The sequence below is a fragment of the Bombus huntii genome, chromosome 15 (assembly GCF_024542735.1).
Source record: "Bombus huntii isolate Logan2020A chromosome 15, iyBomHunt1.1, whole genome shotgun sequence".
Classification (NCBI taxonomy): domain Eukaryota; kingdom Metazoa; phylum Arthropoda; class Insecta; order Hymenoptera; family Apidae; genus Bombus; species Bombus huntii.
The window spans coordinates 5,692,542-5,709,067 of NC_066252.1; the positions used below are offsets into that span (position 1 = coordinate 5,692,542).

Below are 16,526 nucleotides of genomic sequence, written 5' to 3' on the forward strand. Positions count from 1 at the left end.
GCAATCTCGCAATCTCGCGATCCCGCAATTCTCGCGGGCCGCGCATCAACCTGGTGGAAAGTCGAACGCAACCGCGTATACACAGGGCGAAGATGATGAAGCCAGAAAGGCATCGACTACCCTGTGTTTATACGGCGCGGTGGTCCGCCCCGCGAGCATTAGCTCTATCTTTGCACCGCCCAATTTCGCGTTCCTTGAATGCAAATTCTACCGAAACGAGCGGATAGCGAAATGAAGGGGATGCAGCGACGACGATGACGGTCTGACCGACTTGTCGAGGACCGGGAGCCGCTTTGCCTCGCCAAGGTCTGATAGGTCGTAGAAAAACTACGATAAAAACTTTCTGAAGCTATGAGATGAGCTATGAGATGGGCTGTGAGATGATGTGCGAGACGAGTAGCCCTTAACTTATTCACTGTTTCGTGCATCAACAGCGATGCGACTGAGAAAATTTAATTTTTCAGCAAAGTGGTTTGAAGTAGAAAATAATTGACCGCTTCGCTATTCATTAACGTATAACAAAATTATGTTTCTTTTCATTTTAAAGGACGATGTCCTTTTTGTTTTGACATGATGATGCTCGATATTGTTTCATGAAATATCGTTTATGTGCCGTTTTATTATTATGAGCGGTAGTAAAGTAATTTTTCTAAACTGGCACGTGTTTCTTACAAGTTAAATAGTATAATTATAATAGGCGGTTAAAGCTATCTCCTTTTATTCGTTGTGAAAAATAAATGGCTTATTTTCACAAGGTTATTTGTCGCAGTAAAGTGACATAAATAATAATAAATTCCAAAATGAATTCTGCAGGTACTTATTATGATGATTGTAGTAATTTGTAACATAATTATTGTTCTCTATTCTTGTAGATATTTCGAAACGTATATCGCTATTAGGAACGTGCAAATAGAAACAACTTAAAACTTGCACGGTTGCCTTCGTTTGGACGTCAACTTTATTTATTCTTTTTTCTTCTTGCTAATAGGTAAATAATTCTCAGGACGGATTAAAACTGAAAAAAATTCAACCTGAAATCTCTTCTGGATCGAAAGAAGAGAATCGAAACGCGTGTCGATTGCGACGGTATGGCTTCACCGTGTTCTAAAAACACAGCCACACCTTGGCAGCGGGAAAAGAGGTCAGGATATACCGACCAGCGAACACGAGGCACAATGTGCGAATCGAATGAAGGTCCACGAAGGAAGAGTAACAACGATACTCGAACTAATGATACCGTCGACAAACTAATTACACGAAATAGCGGAACACCGGCCCTCGTATCGCGCTGTTTCGATAATTATTTCGCGTATTCCACGAAATTACATCCTCCCGCTTCCTCGAAACGGTACATGCGTCCTTTCCCTTCCCCCTTTTCCTTATTAATTAAACTTTCAATCCTGAAACCCCCTATTAAAAACAGATGTACAACACGAAGAATACTATTCCTATCTATAGATACATATCTAGATGAAAGTAGCATACAGTAGAATTCCATTATTTGAATCCCCCGAGAGATGAACTACATAATTGGAGTTCATGCAATAAGAAATTCATCAATCTTCGCCATTACCTATTACTACACTGCAAATTTTGATGCATTTGCGGGAGAAATACGAAGCGTACACGTAATACGGAATAATAGGTAAAATATCGGAAGTGTAATATCCCTTATAATTTTTACTGAATAAAACAATTCTCTACTCGGATCTCATTTTTTCTAAATTACATTCACGAAGATATGCATCTGCATAAATAGCCGCACTCTACCTATTATGCGTACCTTTCGTTCACGTATAATAAAGACATAAGCAACAAGCAAACGAATTAACTAAAAGTTCATTGCGATAAAAGCAGTCCAGATAAACAAAATTATTCTATTCCGCCATAGTTCTACAGAGCTCGATACCCGAACCAAACGTGTCCCTAAGACGTGCACATCCGCTTCCATTCACCCCTAGAACGCTTCCTCCTGTCAGTTTGAAGGAAATCGTCGGACGTTTCATCCCGAAAGCCAGTAATCATGCTAGTCGAACTTCCAAAATTGACCGAACGTATACGCAAACCGACCGATCCTTGTTTTTTTCCACGAAGCTCGATAATTAGCCTCGTTCCTCGGCAATTTAGTCATTTATTCGTTACGCACCGAGAAAGAGAAAGAGAAAGAGAAAAAAAGGAGAGAAAAAAAGAGAGCAAAAAAAGAGAGAGAAAAAAGAAGACGATATGGCGTATGACACCGACCGCTGGTGTCTGGTCCTCGAGTAGCAGGTACTTCCGGTGCCAGAAGGCGGCCACCTCATTGTCATTACGTCACCAGAGGCTGTCATTTGGTTTTTCAAGCATCCGTTTTTCTCACCGCGAGGATAGAGGGCTTGATGATCGTAATTACACAGAGGCCGCTTCGAAGAAGGACGTTCTTAAACAGATACGCGCGTGCGTGCACGATCTGCTTCGAAAACACGGTCGATTGATCGAGGACCTGAACCGGTGCGTGGACCAAACTGGTTATCAGTTCAATATATTCCATCCTTTGATTCGCATTGTACTGGCCGATAATAAAATATGCATGTACCGATATGTGGAGCGGAAAATGGACTATTTTTTTTTCTTTTTTTTTTTAAGAAAGGAGATATTTCTTATTGACAGTTTAGCTCCGAGCTGGGCTTAACACGTACTTTGTTTCATTCGATTTTGATCGGTTTTGTGTGCAGATGTTTATGTGAAAAGGAGGTAGGTACGTGAGGTTTAATGGCGAGATTGCTCGTTGTTGTAATCGTCGAATATATTTCAAATAATAAATTAATATACAGCCGTAAACGTGAGCCGTTAATACGAAGTATAAATCGCAAAATAAAATCCCGGAATAAATACTCGTTAATGCTCGTCGCGTAACTCGATAAGATACTCGTAGATACTCTAGATAGTGTTAGATACTCGATATGTACTGAGTCGCTCGCGATCGCGTCCGTTTATTTATACTGGCCGGGGGAGAGTCAGAAAACTCAAATTCGTCTTCATTCGACGATTGCATGTAGCGGCGACATTGTTTTGCCCGGAGTCTATTTGTTCTTACATTACTTGTAACCTAACGATCTTGATATTCCGAGGCAAAACAACATGATTTGAATTGTCCTCTGACTCATGTGCCGCTACATGTGTTATGAATGAATTTAATAAACGTGCTAATCCGTGATAATAGAGCGAAGTCAGAGGGATTCGAAATAGAAAGAAAATCGAGTTTGTCAACTCGTTAGAACTAAACGTGAATTTGACCACTGCTTGATTCCATGAGAATTGATCATTCACAGGAAGTTATCCTACATGCGAAAATAAATCTTAATATAAAACATAATGTTTCCATTTTGAATATCACTTTCAAAAACTCAGAGAAATATATACTTTTAGCTCTAAATTTAATTACTTCTATAATAAAAGGTATACAAAAAGTCATCAACAGTGAAGAAAGTGAAATTACAGAGATTGACCCTTTTTTAACATATTTTTTACCATAAGTTGTTCGAGTTGCCATGCATGGCTGAGGACGGTATAAATATATCAGTTCATTAAAGTAGATAGGTACAAGAAACAATTAATAGCTTGGTAGAGAGAAGGCGTGCATTCGTTTAAAAAGTGTTTTCCTGCCACGGTTTTGTTGGCAAGATTTAGTAGATCGGCGAGAGGATGGTCGTTTGGAAAACATTCTAGCGCAATTTATGCGCATTTAGTTCAATGATTGATGAACAGTTACGCGAAACCAGTCGTTGCCATATTCGCCGACCCAAATGCCGACTGCTTCGTATTCCGGTGACCATTAAGAAATTCAGGTGGCCATTTTTTCATTGAAAATTCGGAGTAAAATCCATCTGTATAATATATGTATCTCCTTTGCGATTTCGCGCGTTCTCCTAACGAATTAACGTAACTGTTTCAATTTTCGACAACTTTATCGTTCACAATCTCAAAGTTAAAATCTTACATGAGAAAAATATTTTTGTAGATATACCGCATCTGACCATACAAGACGATAAGAAATTGAACATGTTGAGAAAGTTGAAAATTTGATTTTGGCTTTAGTTTGTATAAAAATGTGTATGAAAAAAATGTACGTGATAATGGTTAAGAAACTGGAAACAGCGTGGCAGATAAACTTGTTATAATAAGTAATTAGTAACAGAACAAACCTCTCTTTAAATTCTACTTCTTTAGTTACGCTCATCGAAATATGAAACTTCCACATGTGCATGAATATTCACAACCTAATAATTATGCTTCATTATTCTTAATAGCTTTATTTTACGTTACATACAATACTCGACTAGTAAAGAACATATCTCGGCCGTGAAAATAATTAAAATAACAAATCAAGTCCGAGTAATAGAAAAACGCAATTCTACTAACATAACAACCACTTCGAACGAATTCAAACTACCAACAACTAAAATTATTACAAAATTAGTTGTTTCGTTGTTTTATCGTTATCCCTAAGAAACAACTGAATACAAAAATGAGTGAAAAATGCGATAGTCCGCTACGGTATTTTAAAATAAACTTTAGGATTATTATCTTTGTATTTGGTATTACTTTTGCATCACTCTGTATTAGCTCACCAATCCATAGCGATTGGGAACCAGTGGTGAACGAATTTTAAGGACGATCAACGAACGGCTGACAATGGAAAAAAATTCGAATCGATGATCGATCAAACGGTTTAACGGCAGGGATTGCCATCGTTATTACCGGACACGGACAAAAATCGGTTAGTGGAGGAGGGTAGAGGACGAGATGCCGCGCGCGCCAAACAAATCGTGGCTAATAAGAAGTTGATACATGGTGGCGAGCTGGAGGGGGCCAATACATAAAAATAAGATAAATTTTACACTTGGCTGGTGATGAATGGAGGGATGAATTATTGAATAGTTAAACACACAGCGCCGTACCGGACCAGCTCGCCCCGAGCTCAGGCCCAAAGCCGGATCGGTGCATCGTTCGTGGCCAGGGCCGCTTGTTTCGCCACGAAATCTCCGATTCCATCTCGTTCTCCGCCTGTCATCGATCCTTTCGCGCATTTCACTCATTTCTCGCGATGCATTCTCCTCAATAATACCGTTTCCTCCTTTACGATAATTGATTTCACTATTCCATTAGAAAATTTCTAAAGATTGCACAGCCGAGAAGATTATTTCTTTCTACCAAACGTCCTTTTCAAACTGAAACTTTCTAAATTGGAAATAAAAATTAGACGCTTCGAAGATACCGTGACAAACGTTGAAAAATTATAAAATATCCGATACAATTTTTCAACGAAAAATTGAAACTCGAGAACCTGAATCAAAGATTCGTTGCTTTTACGGGCGAATTATTTTCCACCAGTCATCCGTACGATCGCCAAATTAGGGCAGTTAACGAGGCTTAATGAGCAATTCCGAGCGGTCGTTGGGGCTTCAATTAATTCCGCGCGCTTTTTTCCGCACGGTCAGAAGACTTTTCGAGCGGACGAAAGAGGAAAGGCGAGGCGAACGATGCCGGAGCGCTCGTCCGTTCCTGCGGCATAAATTCACCTGCACGTTTCACTTCGTTATGGCTCTATTCACAGTGCCGTAACCGCGAGGACGGATATTCCTTGCTGTGCGGCCCATTCACCACTGGCTGGGGTCCCTTTGGGCCCAGCAGCCCTGATCGCGGGTGGAAGATGCACTGCGCGTCCTGCCGATTGTTTAATCGACTCGTCCTCCTCCCTTCGTCCCTCTTTTCGGTATCCTTCGTGGAAACTTTGTTTCTACGTGGACCGGACGTTATTTACAATAGACAATCAGGGATTCGAATGGGAACACAAACATTTATTCCTGTTGGAAATGAGCTGCGGGTGAAACGGAGTTTTAATCTTTTATAAGGACGCGAGAGAATCGTTTTATGTTCTCGTTATTTTACAATTTTGCTTTTGTTCTTATGGTATTATCTTCCGGTGCGGTTGAGGTAATATCGTTGATAAAATTTCACGACTCGATCGAGTCACAAATTATCGGTATCGATAAATATCGTAATGTCAAGGAATTTGATACAAGTTGAAGAAACAACGGAAATTCACGAATCTCGCATTAAGTTGCTTGCAATTTTCGATAATCTTTCCAAAGTATGAGTTATACCATTGTAATATTTGTATGAAAATCAGGAAATCTATGACTTGCAGCTTGTAACTTGTCAATTTACTGATATCATTAGGTACGGCGGCCACTAATGAAAAATCGTGATCAATATTCGCTTCGTGGTTTCAAGGGCAACGAAAAATGCGGTTACAGACAATGAATTCAGAATGAGTGGTAAAAAATGAGATCTAGATCGAGGTGATGTAGGGATTTTTCAAGAAATACGTTTCCTTCTTGTTTGGTGGCGAAACTATTACAGGCAAGATACAGTACGCTTGATATGATGTTTGAGCTGAGTTAACGAGTAATTATCTCCTAACCAAAAGTAATTTCCATGAAATTTCTGAAGTGTATTAAATCAAAAGCCATCATTCTTTAAAATCTTACAAAAGAATCCTCCTATGATTTCACACTTTTTTATGCTTTGTAATAAAACTTGAAAATTACGTGCATATATTTCGATATCTTTTTCAGTATTTCTTTTATACGCTTGTTACTGGATTATCTCACTTGATTATTACATTATTGCATCGCTACCAAACGTTTACTATTCTCATTAAAAAGAGAAATGATAAGCAATCGCTAGCCTTTTCCCCAAGAGCAAAGAAAAATTTGATTATAGCGAATGAATTATTAATGTCTTCCAGACACTGATTAATTTCGTACGTCAGAAAATTCAGAAAGGCGATTATGTTATAACCATTATTATTAATTCATTCGATTTTAGCATCAAATTCAACAGTAATCAAATATGAACGACTATTGATAAAAGACGAGCGTAAAAAATATCCAAATGTCCACATTATAATATTTTACTACGTAAAAGAAATTTCTACTTACGTTCCACTTCTCCGAAAATGGTCGCAAAAATATCCTCTAATCCTCTACGATTCTACCAAATCGTGTACAACCAAGTTACGAATTAACAAAGTTCCAGTTGTAGTCGGTCAACCTCTGTTTCCCTCGCATAAAAGTTAACAAAGACGTGAGTGCACACTTTCTGCGGTATAGCTCCTCTTATTATCGGATGATTTTCTATATTCAGCATTCTTAACGAGAAGAGACTCGAATTGAGAGACAGCGAAAAGTGAACGTCGCGAAGGAGTTGGAATACGAAGACCGGGGTCGGAAGCGACACGGCAATATGTAATGGGGCACCAATTATACGCGTGACACGGGGCATCGTTATAATTGGATACGAGGTGTTAAATCTGCTGGGTGTGGCTGGTTACGGGAGTTATGAGTGTTCCAGCAATAATGGTCTTGTCGCGGCTCGGGCTATACATATCTCTCGCACGAGCGAAACGCATCACGGCGCCGACTAACGCGAGGGGAGTCTATTAAATTACAGCGTGTGCTCGCTGCGACGTAGAAAGTAGGTAAACGATATCCTCCTTCGGCTACGGAATTAAATCTTGCCCCGATCATACGATATCTAAACCATTCGCTGACTCTACGAGCACTCTCGTCTCTTCCGTGAACTATGCTTCCCAATGTTACTCCATTCGGGCCAAATATGAGCAAACTGCACCGTCTCACGAAAGTATTCCAATTAATAGTTTCCATTCCATTTCGATTCCAGATCAATTTCCAGGAAAATTGACTTTTCCTAATTGCGCCACTTCTTTTCTAGTACACCGATGAAGTATTGCAGCATTCAGCGATTTGATTCGCGCCGTATTAGTTGAAGATTAATTATACGGCCAAATTGTCAGTCAGAATGCACAGTATTCATCAATTATACATTATATTCGTTAAAATCGTCATTGCGATCAGTTTAAAAAGATAAACGAAGAGATGTTAATACCAAACGATTACATTCTTAAAACTGTAAACTCAGTTCACTATAATGGAACGTACATTGTAACGTGTCGAACCTTTGCTTGTAATGTACCGTTTTCTAACACCGTGCGATACCGAGGAGATTGACTAGTATTTTTAATCGAAACTCTGCGAAAAATTGAGAGAAATCCGGTAACGAAACGGGAATAGAAAGTAATTTCAATAATCCTCAAACGTAGGATAATTGTTATATTTTATACGAGAGAGAGAAGAAACCGTCTGAAAATCTGTAGAGAGCGAAGGCTTTGAGCCCAGAAGACGTTTAGCCAGTTGAATGGAGTAAAGGCCTCAGAAGCAGGTTCATTACAAGGCTATAAACGCACGTTAGAAGACCATAAGGATGCGCGGCAATTACTTAAGAACAAATCAGCCGAAACCCGGCACGATGGCTGTTGTCCATCAAGAAATCATCGACCTCTTGGTGAATGGTTCCTTAGTTGCTCTGGCAATTTCCGAATGCGCCGCCTGTTAGTAGACCTTTCGGCTGGCCCGGTGTAATTAAAAGATAGCATGTTGCGAACATTCGAACGGAAATATCCATCTAAATCGAAATCACGTGATACCCTTTTCCCACTGGACGCAATTTCGTACTCATTGCAGGACTCGATAATGAGACCTTCGAAGGGCTCCTTCGGAAAAAGTCTGAAAAGCTTGCGAAATTGCAATGATTGGAAGAGAAAGAGAAGCTATAGACAGAGCGCGGATTTTCATGCAATTTCATATTTTTACGCGGACAGCTAAAAAAGTAAAATTTATACAAACATTCGTTGTATTTCTTCGTATTATGCGCACTCTGTACATTTTCATAGTTCTCATAGAAGCATAAGTATCCACGGTCTAGATATGAGAATCTAAAACAGCGCGAATGAACTCGCGTAAGACAAGGAATCAGAGAATCGACGAACTCGATAGATCGACTGGCTCCGAGTAATTAAAAGGTAGAATGTATCGCGAACATTCGAACGGTCTAAATCTCGTGATATCCATTTCCTACTTAACCGCAATTTCCAACTCGTTGCAAGACCGCAGAGAGGGATCTTTGAAAGGATTCTACGAAAAGCTTAAAAATCTGAAAAAGAACTTGAAAGAGTGTAAAGTTTGGAAGAGAAGGGAGGATCTAAGGGTCTAAAAAAGCGCGAAGTGGACTCGCGTAGGGAAAAGGAATCCGAGTAGTCGGCGAATTTCGATGGTGTGCGTAGTTGATGGATCGTTTGAAAAGAGATCGGGCCCCTTCTCAGCCGAACAAGAACGAAGCTGACAGTCGAACGAGTGAAGACCGGAGAGAGACTGACTGACTAAAGTATAATCAGGTTTCGACTGAGTCCGCGGCCGCATGTAATAACAGTAATCCCTTCGTTCGCCGGTAATTTGGCCGTTCGCTCAAAAACTCCAAATTATAGAAGCTGCTGTCATTAGGCCACGGTGAGCATCGTGTATCGCGGGCCACCTTCTTCCCCGAACCCTCGGGAATTTGGGGGAAACTCCGCTCACCATCCCTTCTCGTCGATCGTTAGCGATCGAACATTTAAACGGGAGATCGCTTTTCCGCGATTCTCGCAATTATGTTGCCTGATGTTGTCTCGTTGAGCACTGTCGCGAGTGTAACGCGTACAGGATGTTAATTACCAGGTGTAAACCACGGGATCTACACGGTGTCCAAGACACCGTATCTAATTGCGAGACATCATCCCAACAAATCTACGTTTAGATTCAACTTTTTCAGTTCTTCTCGTAGAAACACGAATTTTTCCAAATACCCATAATAGTCTTCGGTCTTCTCTACAATTTTGTGGTTTTTGGTTCACGTCTCGGAGGATTGTACATATCAATTAAGATCTGTCTGTTCGAATCAATACTTTTATATTTGTATATTTATATTTTGATGCCGCTGGTATTTCTCAATAACAGGTGACGTTATATCAATAATAAAACAATTCACTTTATATAATACGATACGACAGCTTTCACTCGGAAGCTGTCACAAAGTAAAATTTATGAAAGCTTTCGTACTGAAGATTTCCAATTCCAAGTAAAACACCAATAATTCAACGCCATCAAACGAAATGCTGTCGAATTGAACGTGTGGAGGATTAGTCGTTATTAGGTTGAGCGAAATAACGAGGGCGAAATGTTGCTGTCGCAGTCCGTCAAATATATTTTTGAATAAATAAATAAATAAATTACAGACGAATTGTGAGTCGTTGGTACAAATATAAGTTGCGGAATTAATACCCGATAAATACTCGGAGAAACTCTGTAGATCACTTTGGTACTCGTTTACACACGTTGATGCTCTTCGATATTGTTCGATATCTCTCTCGCTCGCGATCGCGTCCGTTTATTTATACTGGTCGGGGGAGTACCGGAAAATTTGAATTCGTCTACGTTTGGCGGTTGTATGTAGCGGCGACATTTTTTTGCCCGGAGTTTATTCATTCTTACATTACTTGTAACCTAACGGTCTTGATACTTCGAGGTAAAACAACAACAGGATTTGAATTGTCCTGACTCGTGTGCCGCTACAAACGCTTGCAGCTTGAGATCTTCCAATTCAGACGGCCCAACTGAAATATACAATATCTGAAAGAAATGGCACAAAGTCCTATTTATTCCTAAAACTCAAATCCTCACAAACCGACCCAAACGATTAAACAAATTCGCAAATCACTCAGAAACAAGAAGACGATCGTTCAAAAACTCTATCTGTTCTACCTATTCTAAATCTCTAAGATCCATCCAAGTCTCGAATCAAGCCATAGGAGTCAAAATCCCTCATGTAGCCCGAGGAAATGCGTAGAAGTGGCGCGTCCTTAAAACTTACGTTTGCCTAGGTCCATCAGAGCCCGAGGGAAGGACTCCTTGGATCCGTAGGAGTTGAAGAAGCCGAGGAAGAAGCAGAGAGCGAACCAGACAGAACGCCCTGGGGCCACTCTCTGCCGGATAGTCGGTCTCATTCTGTTCCTCTGTTCTTTATCGTATCAAAGGGAAGCTAGTGGGCAGCGACGAGAAAGAGGATCGTCGACTGTACGTCTCGAAACACCGTTTAAAACTCCATTACGCTGTTCGCTCGTGATCCCTTTGATCGCACGGCGAGTTCCTTTCAGAGTCAAGAAACTCGAATCGAGAACGATCGTCGATCGTCGGATATTCTACGGATCGAAGACGATCGAAGAAGTTCAACCCCACCAAATGAAACTCTTTGCTTCTCTCTTACGAGATCGTAACTCGAAGCAGACGAAAATTCGTGCAGTTAACCTCGTTCTTTCAGTTGTTTCCCAGCAAATCGTATTTTCCTATCTAGTTTTCTGTTAGAAAATTTCTTCGATTCGGAGAAAGAATATTGGGTTGTTTGAAGAGTTAAAGTAAGAAAATTTAAAGATACTGTGTCATAGGATTGCGTCAAGAAACTTTTCGTCTTTTTTAAATTACATGTACATCCTTTCTATGTTTAGTAATTTTTGCACGCTTCCAGAGTACGCGCGTATTCAGCTGTGTGGTGTCAAACGATATTGAAAATCTTAATTAAGATTTAATGCTTTCTAGTTTAGTCTAGCACTGTTTTAATGTTCGTATTTTTTCGAACGTAAAAAGTTTGAGAACCACACCAGGGTTAAATGACATTTTGCAAAACAACGAGTAAGATAGGGTTTGGTTCATACGCGAAAGCTTCAACTTCTGAGTAGCATGTCGAACGTTTTTATCCCCTTGATAATCGGAGTTTTATTCAAATTAGCAATCCAGGAAATAATGTCATTCCGCGAGTTCTTTCGCAGGAAGGAGAAGTATATTTCACCCCCGACATATCAGCCGAGGGAGAAAAAAAAAATATACGTAATACGGTGAAATACAAATATCGACAAATGTAAAATACATTCGGGTAACGTGAGTCATTACAATAAAACGGCGCTGTTGGTTTAAATTACCCTATCGGTCGATTATGTCACGCGTCTTTTTTATGTATGTTATACTGTCATGAATATGTATGGCCGGTTATCGATAAATAATCGTGATTATAATTGTAAAACTCGGCCCAATAAATTTCCTCCTGCGCGATATCGTTTTTGACGCTCAAAAAGTTCACCTACAAACACTTGCGTGAAAATTAATCCTTTCAAGTTTAAAATCGATCGTGTCATATTTGACAATTTGTCTGAGCCTGTCTCAGATTACATTATCAAGCTTTACTTTCTATATTTCCTTCAACAACTTTTTTATTTTTTAATGAAAATATCACAAAACCGCACCTTCGAATATTTCTACGTCCTAAACTTACCTATGTTGAAGATTTAAACGTTAAAAATTTCAACTTACACATACACTGTTAAAGATTAAGCGGATAAACGACACAGACGATCAATTCATCGTCGTTAGCAAGATAAACTCTTTCGGTTATCAACTTTTTCAACTACGCTTCTTTTATCCAACATCTTAAGATTTCATCTTCTAAAAACTCACCCTTCTCAGTTAACTACAAGAGCAACGAACGTCGGACCAAGGAAGATGGAAATCAACGTACTACCAAAAATTTCTATTCGCCAATTCAACGATGCTGACCGTCACGCGATGAAAAAGAATGGGGAAAAAAGGAAAGCGAGGAAGCTAGGCCGATTCGGCTATATCTCAACTAATTACGAGCAACGTATGCAAACGATTCGAGTAAAGTTCAGGCGGATATTCCATGGCCAGAGGCCTTCCCCTTATTCGCAATCAGTGCCGCACTCCGTCTCTGTCAGCTTAGCACCGGTTATCCCCGGTCTATCTTTCTCTTGATGTATCGAACATTACACACGTATATGTATCGTGTGTCGCGCGTACCTGCGACTATATTTATGCGTGTCTGATAGCTGTGCGAGCGCGAGTGTCGCGTTCAAGACGCGTGCACTCGTCTACATTTCCGTGTAGCCGCGCGCCGCGAGAATTAAAAGTCGCCGGATCGTGTTGCCCTTCTTATTTAAAATATCCTATCAGCCATTACGAAATATCCGAGGAAAACTGACGTTTTATCGATGTCTTCGTGGCATCTTTCTTTTTCAATTTAAATTCGCTGTTCTTCTCGCTTTGTCTTCGTATTCGTCGCGTTCGCGTCACATGTTTTGGAATACTTTCCTTTCCGATACTTTATCCATAAAATATTACAGATAAAATAGCTAAAATAGAGATAAAATATTTGACACGAAAGGGAAAAGACGAAAGAAATCTCTGTTTCGTAAAGATACGAATCGGAATAACAAACTACTAATGTCAATTGTGCGTGCCTCCGAGAATGTTTAATATCGATACATAGTTGTGAAGCGATGATTAAACTCGTCCAAAATTTATATCTTACACGGCGACTTTCCTGAGTATAAATGTCCAACAGCATTCCCGCGATACAAACACGTCGCGTTGTGCTCGTTCGTGGAAAGACACAAAAAAGTACAAACTTTCGGATGCAATCATCAAGATATATTGTTTTAATTTATTCAACTATCCAACGCTCCTATGTCCATCGTTAAACATGTAAATCACGTCGAAATTCTCGATACTTTATTTCTCTTAAATTCGAAACTTTGATTCGATGTTTCCTTAATGAATTTCACTAAATTGCGAAAGAAATCATACGGGTAATTATCCAGAGTCTAAAAAGAGATCACTGAATCTCAGAATATAACGAGACAAAGTTCCAGAAACAGAGTTACAAAGGCAACGACAATCACATCGCAGCGATTACAAAGTGGACAGGCATTCGACATGAAAGATTCTCCTATTAGCGTTCCGCCGTGGTGCAATAATGACGAATCTCGGTTCAGCTCTGTAATTTACGATCTATACATACACCTAACCGTCGAGTTAGCGCATAATCGATCGTGTTCATGTGAAAAACATTGCCTATAGACTATTCGAGGCTTGAAATCGGATGAAATGTATGTCTTTGAAACGACTGGCGAACGTTAAGTCCACCATTGGACGCGCTTCACGTGCAAACACCCTCCTTCGATCCCATTAGCACCGGCTTTAGACACATGAATTGTATATGCGCCGCGTCACGATACTTCGTGGCCTATCGTTCTCTTGAATGGCTAACAAATTAGCACCCTTACGTTTCCCGCTTTCCTTCGTTGGTTTTCCAAACCTTCCAACAGATCTATACGCGTATAACAAGGGGAAGTCACCACCTTGATATCTACTCAGCTTATTTCCCAAATTTATTCCGGTTGTATATATACGAGTAAGTCACGACAAACGCGCGGGGACGATCGTTTGAATAATCCAAGCAACGGGAACGCAATCAAATTAGAAGCCAAGTAACGAGAAAACAAGTATGAAATATGTCGTCGGCATTCAGCATTTCGTGGTGCAGACAATTGCTATTTTTCCTTTTTAGTCATATATTACGTAAGACGTTGGTAATTGACGCCGACGTGTGGAGAGAAACGAGAAGATAAATTTGATATAAATTGAATTACTGAAACGGCTGCAATTAACGTAACGACGTTCGCTTCGGTGTGATTTTCGTGGTTTTACGGCCGTCGCTTTACGAAAAATGAAATTTATCAAACCCGTATATACGCGACTTTCGTTCTACGATTTTCTCCTTTCATTTAGTAAACTATATAAGCGACATCATTATCATAATGCATAAAATGCGGCGACATTTCGTGCACACGAGTGGATAGAGTGTTCTCCATCGACATAGTAAAATGTCAATTACCCTTTAAATTGCTACATATGAAAGCATCGACCATGCACTCTAATCTCATGAAAAATCATCTCGATGGAATAGTTTCGTAAAAGGTTCGATAAATTCCAATTGAGATATTATTACTTTAAATCATAAGGTACCTACCGCATATACAGTTGCCAGTTGCTCACGAAAGTATTTGAACATTTATATTTATCTTTTCATAAATATATTACGTGTTTTATGCAAAATGGGGCACAACTATTGTAATCATACTGGTAAAATTTGAAACAAATTTGAAACAAATCTGAAAACATACATAGAAGCTACAAGATATGTGATGCAAGTATATATTTCGAAAGCATCGCAAAAGTATTTAAACAGCCAATTATACTCGCTATGTTAATGACCCTCGATATTCAAATGGGTTACTTTTAACACGTATCATATATTTAAAATGACTATGCAATAGAGATGCATTGCTATAAATATATTGCAATTTCTACGTACATCCTCGTCTCGAATAATACTTATTCAGAATATCAACGCGGGATTACTCGTTATCTTACAAATTTATCAATTTACTTTCATTCATATACATGATTTACGTTCCTACAATTTTAGATTCACACTCTTGTAAATTCATTTAGCGCTAGTTGACGAATGATAAAAACTCGTATAATAACGAAATACGACTTCAGGCTGACTGACCCTACTGTACATTATCCCTAACCTTAACTTAACATACTTTGTAGAAGATAATTTAATCTCAAATTAGCTTTCAAGTATCTGACGTACAATAAAATATCTATTTAGAGATGGCGCCAGTATTTCTCCATTATAATCACAACAGCCGTGCTTCGTTGCAGCATCAATAGAGTTTTCTATAATAGATGTCCAATACTTTCGATACATAAGTCACTATACATTCATACATTGTATATGCATATATACATTGATGGTCATTTATCCACTATAATGGGATACAGTGTTACCAACCTTTTACCATTTCGACGTCGTCTTTTGGTGGCATAGACGGTTCCCAGTTGGCTCATGGCGACCGGGTTGTTGGGTCCCGACGCCGTCGTCGGAGTCGGTACCGGCGCCGAGGTGGGCGTCATCGCGGGATCAACGACGTGGGGCTGAGGGTGAGAGGCGGTCAGGGTGAGCTGAGGTCCCGGGGGATAGCATGCCGCCGTCACGTAATCTGTCGCCGCGAGGGACGCGCTCGCTGGTCCACAAATCCCGGCGACCACCCCCTGCACTCCACCCCCGATGCTCGTCCCGCTACCACCGCCACTTCCTCCTCCTCCTCCTCCTCCGCCTCCTCCACCACCGCCAGCGACACCGACAACACCCCCAACCACCCCCAGCCCCGCCGAGGCGGTCCTGTCCAGCGCGTACACCGTGCAGACCGTGACGCTCTTCTTTGACTTTGCCGACGCTACGTCATCGTTGTCTGTCACTGGCTTGTCGGCCAGCTGCCGGCGTCGAGCTTTCCACTCTCGATCCCGGTGCTCGGCGTCGGGACGATGCAGCTGCGACAGCTGTTCTTCAACTTCAAACAACGTACCACTGATAATGGGCACACTTCTCTTTACCTCTTTTCGCGCCTAAATGAGGCTCGTGATTATCGAGAATCGTTGCGACTCTGTATAACGTTTCGTTTGAATACGCGTAACTTTAGGTTAGAACCTATCACTTTCGATAACACCGTGCGAGAGTTACAATTCGTTTTTGGTATTTTGTTTGTACACGCACGTAGATCAGACAGCAATTAGTTTCAATTAACAATTAACTACACTGTGTGAGAGTTAGAATCCAATAGTAGGGTGATTTTTGTATCTTCGTCGTGAATACGTGTACATTTACAATCGATT

At 40.3% G+C, this 16,526-nt stretch overlaps 1 protein-coding gene across 1 annotated transcript in view; it reads right to left on the reverse strand.

Annotated features, from left to right (window-relative positions):
- The window catches only part of LOC126873923 (aryl hydrocarbon receptor protein 1), a 160,041-nt gene extending 144,104 nt beyond the window's left edge, over positions 1-15,937 (reverse strand). Inside the window, exon 1 of the mRNA XM_050635302.1 lies at positions 15,646-15,937. Within this exon, the coding sequence (XP_050491259.1) occupies positions 15,646-15,767 (122 nt within the window). The 5' untranslated portion in view covers positions 15,768-15,937. The remainder of the gene's footprint in view (positions 1-15,645) is intronic.
- Between the last annotated feature and the right edge of the window lie 589 nt (positions 15,938-16,526).